Source organism: Mchenga conophoros, linkage group LG16, assembly GCF_057382185.1.
Source record: "Mchenga conophoros isolate Kocher_MC1m ecotype Shallow Benthic linkage group LG16, M_conophoros_male_GT1.1, whole genome shotgun sequence".
Lineage (NCBI taxonomy): Eukaryota > Metazoa > Chordata > Actinopteri > Cichliformes > Cichlidae > Mchenga > Mchenga conophoros.
Window position 1 is genome coordinate 35376831 of NC_140541.1, and position 16657 is coordinate 35393487.

Here is a 16657-nt window from a genome sequence, read left to right on the forward strand (position 1 = left end):
GTTGTTGTGTTCAAGTGCCACATGGCAGTGGCACGAATCGGCACAATCTTATCTTTTCTATGCTCTGTGACTGATTCCCATGTGGTATACAGATTGTATAATGAAGCTGGACCATGAAAACGCACAGATGTTATTGTGAGCCACACTGCCAGTGGTTGGCAGAACAGCCTGCTGCTTGAATGGTCCTGCAATGTGTTTTTTGTGTGTGGGTGGAGGCATGAGGGAAAGGAAGTGAGATCAGCAGAGGGAGCCTACTGGTTTCAATGTGCCATGGCATGTGTTGGTACAAGGGGAGCTACATTTGTTGATGCAGTGTGTAGACAGGTCTGCTCAGCGGCACTTCAGGATGCAGGCAACCTGTGTGATACCTGATGTTCTTCTGTGTGTATACTACCAATGAATGCGCTACACCTGAAAAATGGGTGCATATCTAAAGGCATAGTTGTTTTTTATATTTTCTGTCATCCCTGTTATGATCATATCATGAACACAGTTCTGACTGCAAGATGCCCTGCACATATTTTGTTTGTGTGAGGCACCCAATCATAAGAAAATTATGGAGGGGAACAGGACTTAAGTCTGTATTGATGGAGCACCAATGTCGAGTATAAGATAAATAAGTTCAATAAGGTGAGATCATTAGAAGGAACATGATTTGTTGATATACAGAATTCAATTAAGGCATTTGGCGATTAGACTCCAATGGCCTATCACTAGAAGGAGGAGATGGAATTCCAGCAGAGATAAGGACTAGGAAAGGACCCCTTGACTCTCGATGCTGGTGGTGGAGATGGAGGCTTGGATGGAGCATGATTAACAAGGAAGAGCCGGGGCTGGGAGGAGGTGGTTCGGACGAAGGTGTCTACAAGGGAGAAAAACAGATGAGCAGTGAGATTTAAAGTATGTTGAGTGGAATCTGATTGGCCTGAAAAAGGCGGGCAGAAAGATGATTGGAGTAGACCAGTGGTGTCTCAGTGGGCTTGACACCATGAGAAAGTGGAAGTGATGAGAAGCTTAGATTAGTCACCAAACACCTGGAAAGCAGACAGATGTGTAATTACAGACATAAGCACAAGCTTCGTTAATATTCTGATCTATGAAAAATAGTACACTACAAATAGCTATTGTAGTAGAGTCTAAGAATAAAAATACAGTTAGAAATTGGCATATAAATCGCTTCAGAATAACTGACCGATGTCCACTGAAAGTCTTGTAGACATTAACATCAATGTGTTTTCATTGTTTACATTAGAGTTTTACCCTATTAATCTATACAATCTGCTGATAGATCAGTAATTCATCAAAACCATAGAGACATGGAGTCAGTAGAATTCCAGTGAATCACAGCTGGTTGGTTAAACTATGATGGTAATGGCTTATGCGTTGTCAGAGACATTTTTTTAATCCCTCTTCTATGCAAAGTAAACATCCACATAAAGGTGCTCGGTGTGGTCTTGTGGTCTTGTCTGAAAGTAGACAAGAAAAGCCTTGCTGGGTCCTCAAGGATTTCTAATACAGAAACAAAACACACCTCAGGAAAAACCCTGAGATTAAATTAGTGCGCTTGAAAAGCCCCACAAAAGGACCTCTTCACACACCCCTAAAATATTTAGACCACATCAAATAGAGCGACCTTCTTTAAAAACCTGCTTCAAAAATGAATTTTTTTTTTAAAATAACTTTGAAATAACTTTCATAACTACCCTGCAAATAATAATTGTTTGCAGGGTAGCATTGATTGGTCATGAAAAGGTCAAGCACATTTTTTTAACTTTTTTCCTAACTGCTATTCTACTGAAAACTATGAAAATGGAATGCTTTCAACTTACAATTTGTATCCTTTTATACTGAACTACCAATATCATTATTTCAGAATGCATTTTTTTAAGTATTTTTTTTCCTGGTATAAAGAAAAATCTTAAAATTCCTCTTTTTGAGACTAGAGGAAGGTTAGCGGGAAGGCTTGAGGATGAGGTTCTCGGATGCTGGGTTTCTGGCTGGGCCTAGGGGGCTTGGTCCTTGACTGGTGTATTGCCAGGGCTGTGAGTTGGTGCATGCACTGAGACCATGGGCCTGGGAAGCTTTCTGAGCACTGGTCAAACCAGGGGCCCCCTTTTGCTGGCAAGGAGGTTTTTACCATCTTTTGCAGGTGCTCTCTGCTTTTGAGGAGACCATCCTGCAGCCAGGAATCTACCTTTCCTCCCGATCCCTAAGTACTTGCCTCCTCCTGCTCCATCATTCACATGAATGGATGCAGGTGCATCACTGAGGTGCAGGGGAGGTCCTCCTTTTCTGTGCCCTCATGTGCTGGGTGGAGGCTTACGTAATTTTAATATTTTGTTCCAATGTACAGCACTTTGCATCAGCTGTGGTTGTTTTAAAGTGCTTTATAAATAAAGATGATGATGAGGAAGAGGACGAGCTGGCCGTCTGATGAGGTTCTGGGCAAGTGTTTTTTGTATATGTGCATGAGGAAATGCATGCACCCACTATTAGACACTGACATGGAGAAACCTTATAATCACAAGCGTGCTCACACACACAGGTACTCATAGACACATTATCTTGGGCTGCTGCTGCTTCCACAAATATCGGGTATTATTAGTACCGTGTACTGTTCAGTAACATTGTCACTGTTATTTATGCATGTGTTGGTTGTTGCTGTCCCTTTCTCTCTCTATCCCTCTCCTTCTCCACTTTACTTTTTTCATTTTTCCCATCCCCAGTCTTGTCCCTTATCACTGTCATTATCCAAAATAAAATAATCCTAGAAACTATCTAATAAAACATGACTATCAAGTAGGCCTTTATAACAAATGCTATAATGCTCCATTTGTGAAAGCCAATTGGCATTTCTTGGCCTTTAGTCGACAACTCTGATTTCTACAGTCGAACAGGACAGGGGAAAAAATTCTCTAAAACATTGAAGATAGTAGTGTCCTGTGACTATTACAGACAGTTTCTTTGCAGTGTTTCTTTAAATTGAATATTGTAGTGTTTTATCAAGATCACATGAACTAAGTTGGCTTCAAGCTTTACAGCAGAGTATCTAAAATGCAATCAGTCTACTACATAGTGACAGTGCTCCAGACCTACAAAGAAAGAAAAAACTAAACAAAAGCTGTATTAAAATAATTAAAACAACAATTATTTTTGTTCATTTGTTTGTTTCCTTGTTGACGTCTTAAAAAACAGCTAGAAAAGATGTTTTCAAAAAGAAGACTTCTGTCACTATTCTGGGTCTTATGACCCAGTGTTTTGAGTTTTAGTTCATTTTGATGTTTATAGTATGTTTAAGCTCTTTAGGTCTCCTATGTTCATTTGCTTATTAGTTCCCCCTCGTGTTTCCAACCCATGTTAAGTCTCCCCTGCTCTTCATGTGTTTCATGTCTGTGTCTTACGTTGTCAAGTTCTGGTTGTCATGTCTGCGTCTCATTATGTTTCCTATTTTATTTTGAAGAGATCTTGTGTTTTTATATTATGGTTTATGTTTTGAGTCCTTTGTTGTACTGTTTCTTGTTTCCCTAGGTCTGTTATGGTTATCTTAGGTTTAGTTCTTTGGCTTTGTCATATAGCTTCCCTGTGTTCCATGTTATGTCCACTGTGACGTTTTTGTACCATGTTTCAGGTTCCTGTGTTCTGTCTCCCCAGTTGCTGTTAAGTTTGCATGTTTAGGATTCAGTCAGTGTGTTTCCTGTTTTACTTTGAAGGTCCATGTCTCATGTGAGTGTTTCTAGTTTTGCTTCCCTTGTCTCGTCCAGCCTGATTACTCCCAGCTGTGCTCTCCTTCTGTGTCTCATTCCCTCGTTATCCCTCTGTGTATTTAAGCCCTGTGTTTCTCTTTGTCAGTGTTGTAGTCTCCCCCATGCTGTGTGTGATTCTCCCCGTGTCTCCTGGTATACTTTATGATTAGCTTTCCCAGTTTAGTTTTGTATTGCCTGTGTTCTATTTTTCCAGCAATTAAAGCTGTGCTTTTGAGTTCAAGTTCTGTCCCCGTGAGTTTGCGTTTGGGTCCTCTCCTGCCTGCCACACAGCCGAAACATGACAAATTCTACATAACAAGAAGGGGAATTAGATAAGGTGCTTTCATGTAATCACAATATACACCTCCTAGTCGGGTTAATGTTATTACAATTTAAATGGCAAAAATCCAGAACACTGCTGTAATGCTGGTCCTCTTTAATGAAAAAGTAAAAGATAAAGCACAGGCAGAAGAAATTCAGCAACACTCCAGTAACATAATAATAGGGCTCCTTTGTATCTCACCCACCTATTATAATTGTGCATCAGCAAATTATAAAAATAATAATAAATAAATAAATAATGTGTGCATGCATTTGTGTGGCTACGTGTGAAAGGGAGCAAGCGCGGGATAATTTTGCCCATCTGCACTCACACAGTTGGAAATTCTGAGAATCTTTTAATGAGGTGTTTTCAGTCATTTGCGAGCCGAAACATCGGATGTGCTTGGCCATTTATCCTGAGTTCATCTGCGATTCGTTTTAGGCAGCGCTGACAGCTTGTTATCCAGTCAGTTTCCACCTAATCTCATAGCTCACCTCTTATCCATGTGAAATCTTGCTGCATTTAACTCTCATACCCAATTTTTCAGGAAGAGATTACACATAACTCTGAAACATAATTTGAAGTAAGGTTTTAGCTTTGCTTTACTTCAAAAGAAAGCTCTGATTTGGAGTGACTTTAGCCAAGGCCCCAAATTGCAGTTGCATTGCATTTAATTATTATCTAACCTTATCCCACAAATTAAAGTGCTCTGGGAGAAATATCAGTCTCCTGTTCTGCTTTTTGAATTTGATTCATAGTGTAATTTACTTTTACATCAAACATTTTAGCTCTTTTAAGATGGGACTGATTTCCCTCGTTTCAGCTACTCTTCCTTTCCCCCCTTGGTTAAAAGGCTTTTGTTCTTTTTTCCTTTCATGACCTTTTTAATGTTATTTCAAAACAAAGAAGATTGCAGGTTATCATCCCTCAAAGCTTGAGTAGTTTTAGTATGGACAGAAAAACATATGTGCTGCATTAATTTATCTTCAAAGAAACAGATCAAAGCTAAGATTAAAAGCTGGACAATACTCAAAGTCAATGAGAGCTGTCCACAGAGTACCAATACCTTTGGGCTAATCAAGTGATGCCATTACCTGTAGTCAGACCTGAGCCATTTACTGTGCAGTCTGAAAGTCAAAAGAAGTCTTTGTTATTGGTGGTATTGATGCTTTAGGGATTAGCCTTTCCACCCCATTTCTGAAGGAGAGATGGCATATTATCATGATTGGAAGTAAAGAAATTAGTGTGTCTGGTTGCATTAGGTTGCATCAGGAAGGGAATCCAGCATTCAAATCTGTGCCAAATCAGACGTGCAGATCCAGCCACTGTGGTGATACTTTTGCGAGCAGGGAACAGCTGAAAAAAAAAAAAGGTGACTTGGGAAAAATGTGTGTTCCCCAACTGGTTGCGGAGTGGTTGTTGGAAACTGCTGACAACCAATGACTGTAGAAGACACCAACAGCTGAAATTAGCCTGAAAGTGGGTGCTGAACCAAAAATCTCATTTGAATATTTTTGGTCTCCCACAGAATGCTGGCGTCGCCTGCAGTTGAATTTGTGTTCCCAAGAATATGGGTTAATTTTTGGAGTTATTTAAATTCATTTAGTCTAGGTTATAACTGGCACAGAGAGCACTGTACCAAAACTTTTCAGACTTACTATCATCTTTTATGTATTTCAGTTCTCTCGCCTTGTATCACTTCCAGAAAAGAAAAAATGCAACGAATACTGAGGGTCTGACTTTATTGCCTCTGACGCCAGAAGAGTAAAGCAGCTAACATTCAATATTTCTAGGAAATATCTTTCATACTTTTGATTAAATGATTTAAGGTTAAATATTTGGTTGAATGTTTTGTGTTATCACAACTCGGTATTTGTTAGTAGAGATGTTCTTGGCCTTGGGACGTTTGCTACAAGGAGAAAGATATAAATGAAAACTTGTGTGGTATTTTGAACTGTTGAGTTGAAAATGTCCCACGTGCAAAACAGTTTAAGAAGCTACACCATTGTTGAACAGGCTCTATTAATTTCAGATGCATGTCAGCTACAGTGGTGTTTCACCGTATAAAGCAAAACGCTAATATAGACATTTCATGTCATTTTTAATTGAGTAATATTAAAACTTCACCCAGTTTCAAAGGACAAGAATACCACAGGTTATATTAAATTCTATGTATATATGTACATGTGCAACTGATGTTACAGCTACCCCTATCCAAAGCATTTGTATATGCCTGCATGTGTGTATGCATAGTCCAAAACTAAAACATGTCAGAATCACGCACCACCACATCTGCTGTTTTTCAACCGTTTTGACCTTCTGTTCGAAGATTTAACAAATGGCCCAGTTGAGCTCACAGCCTGACACCGTACTGTCCACAGTACGGTGCATATTTAACAGGATCCACCAGCCTGCAACATCTCTGCTATAAAACCAAAGTCTTGCTAAGCTATTCAGTCACTCTTAGATGCAAGTCTGAGTGTACTGACAGCCTCTATTATATGCACCACTGGACAATCCGCAGCACTCAGACACTGCTACTAATGATAATGAAGGACGGCACACTCCTGTCTCTATTTTCTTTTAAGCCGGTTGCTGAACATTTTGGAAGTAACACACATTCCTGTTGTTATCAGACCTTTCTAATAATCACTATTTACTCCAAGGTCTTCACAACCACCTTGCAGTTTGTGTGACTGAGTGATTATAATGGTCTACAGAGTTGAGCTAAAATGAGCTTTCCTTCAAAAAAGAAGCCCTCATCAATCGGACCGTGTGGGGAACTGTTACATACCTGAACAAATAAAAAGCCAACAACAAAAGACTTTATAGGATCCCAGGGAGATGAGAGGATTTCAACATTAGTAAGAAAATTGCATCCAGCACGTTGGTAATATTTCACACTCACTTCTGCTACCTTCAAAATGAAGGTATATGTTTGTTGTTTATTTAAAGCTGTAAGAAAAGAGCTTTTTGCAATCAACTGAAAGCATGTTAGTCCAACATACAGGCTTACCAATACTACAGAACCAATAGGGCAAGAGCAAAAGATAAACTGCTGGTAACTCAATGACGGCTCAATAGGTCGAGTGGCATGTCCACTCACTGAAAAGTCAGTAGGTCAGTAGTAGTCAGTAGTAGTTTTTTGAGGAACATGTAGAATATAAAATTCCTCCAGATATATGTCGATAAGCATGCATTTAGACTGTGTATTGCAGTGTACATTTCTGCCAAGTAAATTGCTAGCTTTTTAAATGAGAGAAAACTCCTCGACCAAACACATACTTTGTTAGTATTTTAGAATTGGGCTCCTTGTTAATGAATTCATGCTGTGAAGTCAAAGGTACAGCATTTTGCATGGTGTATACTGTAACTTTGCAAACATTCACTATGTCAGACTAGTTTGCAGAGTTTGTGTCATGGACTGGGTTTGTGGCTGTGTTTTTTCACACTTCTGCTGAGTTCCACCTCTGGCCAGAACTCTCATCAACGCATCTGTCACACTCACCTGCTTGTGATCTGGGATATTCAGCCAGCAGATTTTAAGACCAGCACCTGCAACTATTCTTCGCCAGTTTGTCTCCTAACCCACGTTAGTAACAGGCGGACTTTGCTTCTTGTGATTTTTTTGTGTTCTTGTTAACTTACCTCATTGTCCTTGCATTCTAGTAGCCTCTTGGATCCATCATACTCAACCTTTGCAGTACCTTTCATTCACCTGGAATCTCAAACCACTGATTCATGTTCACGGACTCTCGACTCCTCACCTGCCGACCCTCCTGCCACTGCAATCCCGGATTACTGGGCCCTTCAGGTTCCGTCTGGACACACTTGGCTAACTCTGCCTCCCCTCTAGGCCTCTCCACCTGCTAGTAAAGTAACCCATGAAGGCCATCTGTTACATCACCTCCCATCTCCATTCCTAAGTATCACTCCTAACCTCTCTCTCCCTCTGTTTCAGAGACCCTCGTTCAAGTTTCATGAGACACGTATTATTATTGCTTTCGGTTGTGTTTACAAATAGTAAACGCAGGAAATAGAAAAGTTTAGCTAACCTCGATTCCTGCTGTGACTGTCTGAATTTGCGTTTGTGTTCACATACTGGCCTCGGCCCACCTTGACAATTGGTTATATTCCAGTTTATTCTGACAAAGCTTACACATAGCTAATTACTACAGAACAACACCAGTTAACATAGCTTTTTCCTTCACTTGTTTATAACTTCTATTCACAGAGTGTGTGTGTGTGTGTGTGTGTGTGTGTGTGTGTGTGTGTGTGTGTGTGTGTGTGTGTGTGTGTGTGTGTGTGTGTGTGTGTGTTGAGGGTGGCATTGTAACCAGGAGTTAAACTGTTAAACAGCACATGTGCTGTTGTTTAGAACTGCAGTCCAGCACCATCAGTTAGAGAGAAACTAACTCTGATAGGCAGATTAATTGTGTAATACTGGAAGTGAGTTAATTTTTCATGTGCTGCAGTATGGCGTCGATGCTTATTCAATAGTAACAATAATAATAACAACATCCCACAGCCAACTGACAATCTGAACGCAAATCATCTTTTGTTTTTATGCAGGTGATATGTTGATGGTGCAAATAAAGTTTGGGTCACAGTCTAGCAACACAGACTTTTTGAGCAGTTTTTTTCCTTTTTTTTAAAAAATGGCATGTATTTTCAAATTCTTCTTTTTCAAACAGCTCGATAAATATGCCAAAATATGTACTTATATTGACATTTAGATAGCAGACACATTTTGTGACAAACCATTTCTCTCCCAGGAAGCGAAAGAAAACTTTAAACTGCCACACTGACAGATGGGGAGTGACGCAACATACTATAGAACGGGAAAGGAAAATAAGAGGTTATTTTCAAAGGTAAGGACTGCTCAGCATGTAAAATTTGATCAACTGGAAATTAAAATCTGACATGTAATATCTTAATTTAATGTAGAGTTTTAAAAGTGGATATTGGATCTATATATGATGTGCTGCTGAATTATACTTTTGTCAAATGTGTTATAAAACAAATTGAAGAATATTAATTGTATGTTTATAATTTTATGAAAATAAGCCACACAGCTCATCAAACAGCTGCTTATATATTTTTTAATTCACTTGGCTGAATTATACTGAAGTACCAACACAAGTCATCTGATCACAGCCTACACATAGAAAAAATTCTAAACAAGTTTTTATTTTACTTATTTTCAGTGACTGAAAATAAGTGGTTTCATGTCATTGAGCTTATGGTTCCCCAATTGCTGAATCCCCCTTTAACCAATGGTCACCACTTCTTTAAATTGGTAACTGTTGTTGTATATTCCAAAAATAAAAATATACTTTTAACTGACTCGAATTTCTGGCACTAACTACCATGAGAATCAAATGTCTGGTTAACTAGTCATGCACACTCCTATTACATACAAAAAAGTGTTTTATGTGGCCACTCGGGCTATAAATCTGCTATAGAAATGCCAGTACTGGTTCTCTTTTGCACCCTGTAAGTTCTCTTGTTGATATTTCACTGCACTTTATAAACTGGCAAAATTATGTTGAAGTAGCTCATAGGTTGCACTGTAGCCATTATTTTCACACAGCTATGGCTGGATTATTTTAATGCCAATTTAAACTTGTGATGGTTCTCAGGCAAGTTCTAAATCCTCTTTTCTATGATATCAAAAAAGATGCATGCTGTTTATTTGGGATTAACATCAGACACACAGAAAACTAATGAAAGTTTAACTGCGGAGAATTTTCTCTCTGTTTCAACTTCAAGGAGCTGACAAAGACGTTCTGTAGTAAAGTTTTATCTTATCCAAATGTGGCTGACGCTGACACTCATACATTTTCCATGATGTGATTATGTGACTCTGCTATTATGATTCTGCAATGTGGATATGTGCACAGTCATGAAATGAAATGATGAAATAACTGGTTTAAAAAACATTTAATATATGTATGTAAATCTATAGAATGCTCAGTAATTAATCTGTAATTAATATTTTGTGAGGAAAACCATACATGTATTTCAACAAATATGTTTTAATACGAGTTTATAAATGGCTTTTTTCAGCCAAAATTCAAGTGCCTGCAACTCAGGCACTGACTGTATAGTTTTAATGAAATATTAGGCTGATGTTGTTGGAGATGAAATATGGATCCCAGGGCTCTGGTTAAAGATTATTCAACAGATAAATATTTAATGTGGAAGATTACAGTGTGGCTGGGAGCTGAAGGTGACTACGTTTGCCACTGGAGATGCAATATGCACCAACAAACAGCCTTGACATGTTTTATGTAGGTGTCAGACAATGTTAGAATATTTGTATTCTGTCAAACTACCAGACCCGTTGTACTTCTTTTTTTTCAGTAATGCTGTTTACCAAGTGGCTACAAGTCTTTTACGAAAGGAGTATTAAGCGCTTGTTGTAGTGTTTGACCATTTTAAAAGTTGCTGTTGTGAAATTGTGTGTTACATTAGCCAAAACGTACTTGTAAAAAATAATGTCAGTGTGGATAGAGAAGATTAAAAAATGTTATTTAATCCTGTTACAAGCTCTGCTTTTGCTTGAAAAAAAAATACCTTCTCTTCAGATAGTTATTAATCAAAAGATTTGAATAGAAATGATAAGGTGCAGCTGTAGTGTAAAAATAAATGACTTAACTTATAATGATAGAAGAATTTCTCCAGCCTGACATGTCACTTTTCCCACACTTAATGAAATTACATATACCGTATACTACTACATATCAGCTGGGATGTTTTCCTCCACCGCTTTCCACTGTGTGGTTAAAGCTGTTGTTTTCTGATGGTGATTTGATGATGATTTGTGATGTGGTTGAATAATTACTAAGTTTTCTGTTTCTGTTTTCACAGTCATGTCATATTATTGATATTAGAGTTTGCGTTATTGCACTAAGGTCTCTGGTGGAAGTTACCACTACATTTATAATCTAGCAGGCAGAGCAAATTTTCAAATATCTCTACAAGTGGCTGGCATTGTGCAAACAATTAGCTATGCATGCTAGCACAATAATTGTCTCATCAACTCACAGTGCACCCAGACACCCTGTATATTCATTTTGGCTACCCAAACAAATCCCATACGCCGATTATGCAATTAAATGAATATTGCATCTTATTCAGTGAAGTGGATAAGATCATTAGGAGGGGACCATGATAAGGAAATCCATTGTAGAAAAGAATATGCAATAAAGACACTAGCACTTCTGACAGTTGGTATGACTTATTTAAAAAAACAAACAAAAAAACCCAAGTTGCTCTGAGTAACCGCCCAGTAGCCACCTGGATATAAACGGACCCTGTCTCTGCTGCCTAATGAGGGTCCTCCTTTTGTGGCTTGCCTGTACTAGCACTGACCCTTAGCATCCAAAGCCCAATGGACTGATTCACCTTCAAATGCTAATTACTGCTGATGTACCTGGTTGAGTCATTAAAAAAGCACATCATTTTGATATGGTTAAGTGACTAGGCCAAGCCAATTGGCTTTTGTTTGTATTGCTGGAACACTGTCATTGTCCATCCATGAGTCAGAGGTTTAGAAACAAAAGTATCAAATATTCAATCTGTGTCTCTCTGTGTCCAAGGCTGTGTGTCGTTATGATTTGGACACAGCCTTGGACAGACACAGATTGAAAATGAGCTATTCTCAATTACTTAAACATTAACCCCTTACATAAATAAAAGATCTAAAATTCGAACAAGTAGCCTACAATCAAAAGACAGCTGGTCTGTGACAACCAAGCTCTCTCTGATTTTTCTGAACTGGCTTGTTGCTGAGCAAAATGTATATTTATGTTACATGGTCAGTTTTAAGATACTTGCAAAAGCTTTCATACCTTTAACATGCTGACAATTGATGACAGACAACTGATCAGGAAATCTCCTAAGAACAATTTAATACTTCAGGTATCCATTGTATCTTCCATTTGTAGCCACTCCAAAGCCACGGTCTAATGGATGATTTTTTTTACATCATTTGACTTTATTTATTTATTTTTTAAAAAAAACTTCTACTTCTACTTAATGTAGTGTTTATGATCTTTAAAAATGAAACATTATCTTCCTGCATCGTATAGTGCATCGACTGGTGTGTTAAATCACTGATCCCAGCAGTATCTGACAGAACAACAGGATCTGACACATTAAAAGGACAACATGTTGTGAGGACATCAACCAGTGAAAGTCTGCATAAAGAGGTTGGTTGCATATCACAAGACTTTAAGCATGAAACGAGAAGTTTGGAAATCATCCGGGGCTGTTTTTAAACTTACTTTTCTAAGAGTTTAATAGGTTTTTTTTTTTTTTAAACCAAAAGGCAACAAACTTATGAATGTATTTTTTTCTTTTATTTTCTACATTTGTGAAGTTTTGCAAAAGTACAGCAGTGATCTTGCTGATCTTTTGAAGTAGTAATTAAAAAAAGTTTACGGTAAAGAAGGGTTAAATAAATTAAAGCATAATTTTTAAGACCAGATGTTATACACTGGGTAACATAATAATAACAACTCTAATTAAAAAAGTTTAATTACATCAGTCTCAGATATTAAAAAAGCATTTTAACTGAATTTAACTGAATACATAAAGTTGCTTAAAGGATATTAAGCTATTAAAATGTATTTAAAGCCTTTTTGATGTCAGTATGTAATGATGTGAGAGTCCATAAAAATTCACACTTTACTAGTTACTAACCCTCCCAAAAAAGAAAATGAAGTAAATAAATTTTTAAAAAAATCTACTTTGCAACTTCTCCAAGCTCCAGTAGAACTTTTTAATAAGGTGCTAAACAAATCTGTTGAAGTCACTTTGTGACATGTAAACACTGTGGGGAAAAAATAGAGCCTCTTCATACACCTCCTGCTTTTCTCTTCCTCCATGCTCTTTTATCCATCTGGTGTTATGGCAAGCCATCTCAGCTGCATGAGCTGCTTCTTTCAACCCGCAGCAGCCTTTCATCTCGCCTGGAAAAGTGAGTGCTCCCATGTTTATCCCTGATTCAAGGAGTATGAAGAGTAAGGGTATAGTAGAGGGTATAAGGGGAGGAGGATGCACGGCAGCAGACAAAGAGTTGGGTAGATCTGAAGGCAGTCTTTAACTGACAAAGGCCCCAGCTTACTGCGTATCTGTGACTTTAAGGATTAGCGACTGAGAGACAGTGCTCTGCCTGCACTTGTTAATCTCTCCTCTCCCGACGTCACTCACTCAACCTCATTCGCTCCGTCTCTCTCTCTCTTTCTCGCCAGATGCTTCCTCTGCCCCAACTTTAATTAGTTTTAGCGCGGATTGAAGGAAAAGTTGGTTCCCTCTTCAGGTGATAAAACACTAACTGCCACTGAGCTTAGTCAGGGTTAACAGAGTTGAGGTCAAGTGTGGCCTCTGGGACCGTTTGATCGGGCTGCAGGACTGAGAAGCAAACTGGGGGCCAAAAAAAGTACAAAAAATAAAAACCAATAGAGACAAGAATTGGATGACTTTCATTTATGTCCTCATTATTGTATTTCTATGGGATTGTAAACTGAAGGAACAGAAAGCACCTAGAACATTTTCGTTATATATTATAACAATAAAAAAAAGTATTTTCCTGACTCTCCTAAAGCAGTAAAACTTGTGTTCTTGAAGCTTAAAATCAATGTGACTGTTGTGCTTTTATTGTAGGAAATATGTTTAACTTATTGCTTCACTTTGAAGGTCCAGCTTAACAAGATGACTAATGGCTTAGTGATGAAATAGCCATCTGGACAAAGCTGCCTATTCATTAATTATGAAAAGGAACACTAATCAGAAATAATGGCCTTCTTAATTACTGTCCCAACAACAAAGCAATAGAACAGGTGACCAAAAGCAGTTTGGCACCTGGACATCGCAGCACATACAGTTTGCACAAATAAACTGCAAATTGACATAATGAGGTTGACAAACTGTCAGCCATTAATAAATGGTGCTGAAAATTGAGATAATTGTCTAACAGGTGTCCTCAGGGCGCTGCATTTCATATTATCAAAGTGCCACTTTCTTGGAGAAAACTGGCATTATCAAGTGGATCTCATTTAGGTACCCCATGTGGCGTAGCCACCCCAGGCTCTTTCAGTGCTTTAGTTTCATTTTTATATTTCACACAGGACAAGCAGCAGCAACACCCCACTGCAACAAGTAAATAACACCTGAATCACAGCAATTAATTAAGTCTCATATTTTAATTTGTGACCGTGAACATCGGCGGAAACATGTTTTTGTGTTGATAGTATTAAAGCAATTACAACACTGGCCATGTTCATCGTTTCCCTCTGGAGGCCTGGGCAGCCAAGTGCTGCTGTCTAATGGAGAGAGCAAATTAATCCTTCAAATGCTGGCTGAAGGAATCCAGGAGGACTTGAATTCACAGTGGACCTTAAAAAAATGTTCACTCAAAGAGTCCATAAATTTTGGGTTGAAATTGATAAGCATAATGCATCACCCTCTTGAGTTTAATCCTCACAGTTTATCTAAGGCCTACAGCCTCAGCTGAATTAAACAGATATGATAAAACTCAAATTGGCTTTACAGTGTTTATCAGGTAGACGTGAAGAAGACTGTGCTGCATACTGAAACACGTAACATTGTGATCCAACTTACATGAAAATGGTTATTTACAAATGTACATTAACCTTTTATTGGTATTATATAATGGGAGTGTGATGATCCCTGATCCCTTTTAATATTTAGTATTTGTCTCAAGTACAATTAAATGCCTAAACTATATAAACTGAAAATAAAATTATAGGTTCAGTACTGACATCTCATAGTAATGTTTCTTGCTCAAAGCTCCTGGGCAACTACGGCCTTTCTCTGTGAAGTTTGCACATTCCCTCCATGCTGGTTCCTCTGTTGGGTTACCTGGGTAATCTAGATCAGCCAATGCATGGATGTGAGGGTGCTTGGTGGTCTGTCTGTGTTAAAGGGAAATTATGGTTCAGTGGTGGCAGTCTGTTGGCAGTCCGTGGGCAGCTGCGTACTGTCCCTCTTACAGAGAACATCTGTTGTCAGATGGGAGCAGTGTATTTGACAGGAGCAGATTTACACTGGTTGCAAAGCACTCTCCATAAGTTCTCTGTAGGTAAATACTATGCAAACAAACATGGTGCCATAAATTATACATTAGCCCCACGGTGGACTCTCGGCTTGTCCATTATGTACCCCACCAGTCTTCTGGCTTCAACACAGGAACTTCATGACCACGTGAATGACATAATAGTGGGTACATGCAGTTTTTTTGGTCCTGTCTATGGAACAGAACACAAAAAGTAGAAAAGACGATAAAAATAAACTAAATAAAAATATAAATTAAGTAGCAATTGCTTTTTTTAGGTAGATATGTTATATATGCAGGATACCAGGTGCAAGGGACGTAAAGCCAGGAACAATGGAGGTGGGTTCAAATGGTTTTGTCATTGTATAGATGGGGAGAGAGATGGAGTAGGAGTAGTGTTGTGGAGGTGAAGAGAGTGCCAGACAGGATCATGAGCTTGAAGCTGGAAATCGATGGGGTGATGTTGAATGTTGTCAGAGCGTATGCCCAACAGGTTGGATGTCAATTAGAAGAGAAAGAAGGATTCTGGATCAAGTGGTAGAGTGTCCCCAGGGGGGAGAGAGGGGTGATTGAAGCAGACTTCAATAGATATGCAACAGAGGTGATGAGGAGGTGGTAGGTAGGTATGGTGTTAAGGAGAGAAATGGAGAAGCGGGGATGGTAGTGGAGTTTGTGAAAAGGGTGGAAATGCCTGTGGTGAACACATATTTCAGAAAGAGGGAGGAGCATTGAGTGACATATAAGAGTGGATGAAGGTGCACATGGGGGGGAACTTTAGATTATGAAGAAGGTGCAATCTGACAGAGATAGGAGACTGCAAGGTGAATGCAGGGGAGTATGTAACCAGGCAGCATCGGATGGTGGTCGTTAGGATGACTTTAGAAATCAAGAAGAATGTGTGAAGGCAAAAGTGAGGATTGAATGGTGGAAACTGAAGAAGGAAGAATGTTGTGCAGGCTTCTGGGAGGAGTTGAAACACGCCCTGGGTTGCAGGGAGGACAGAGAAAAACTGCTTGGTATATCCTCTGGAAAGAGGACAAGGGTATTTGGTGATAGAATGAGGAAGTACAGGAAATAATTCAAAGGAACAGCTTAGGAAAGAAAAAGTGGGACAGGCTGGAAGATGAACAAAGTAGATATACCAGAGAATAGATATAGTATATATAGTATACTGTATATATTCTATTAGTATATACACAATATATACTAGATAGAAATACTGGGAATGGAGAAAATGACTAAGGATAGAAATGGAAATGTTCAAACAAGATGACAATATCCTCTGTCATGAGAGCAGGGAGCAGGTGGAGGTATGCTCTGGAGAGAAGACGAATTAAAGTCATTAGAAGTAAGACAGGATGCACGTGTGAATGAGAAAGAGATGATCCAAAGCAACAGAAACTACACACAGAAAAGAGTGCAGGCAGAGTGGAGTGGTTGGAGATGAGTGTCAGGGGTGATTTGTGACAAAAGGATAGCAGCAAGAATGAAAAGAAGTGTTTACAAGAT

At 38.7% G+C, this 16657-nt stretch overlaps 1 protein-coding gene across 1 annotated transcript in view; it reads right to left on the reverse strand.

Annotated features, from left to right (window-relative positions):
- Positions 1 to 713: 713 nt before the first annotated feature.
- The window catches only part of LOC146557220 (E3 SUMO-protein ligase ZBED1-like), a 30384-nt gene continuing 14440 nt past the window's right edge, over positions 714 to 16657 (reverse strand). Inside the window, exon 2 of the mRNA XM_085250549.1 lies at positions 714 to 862. Coding sequence (XP_085106675.1) covers positions 714 to 862 — 149 coding nt within the window. The remainder of the gene's footprint in view (positions 863 to 16657) is intronic.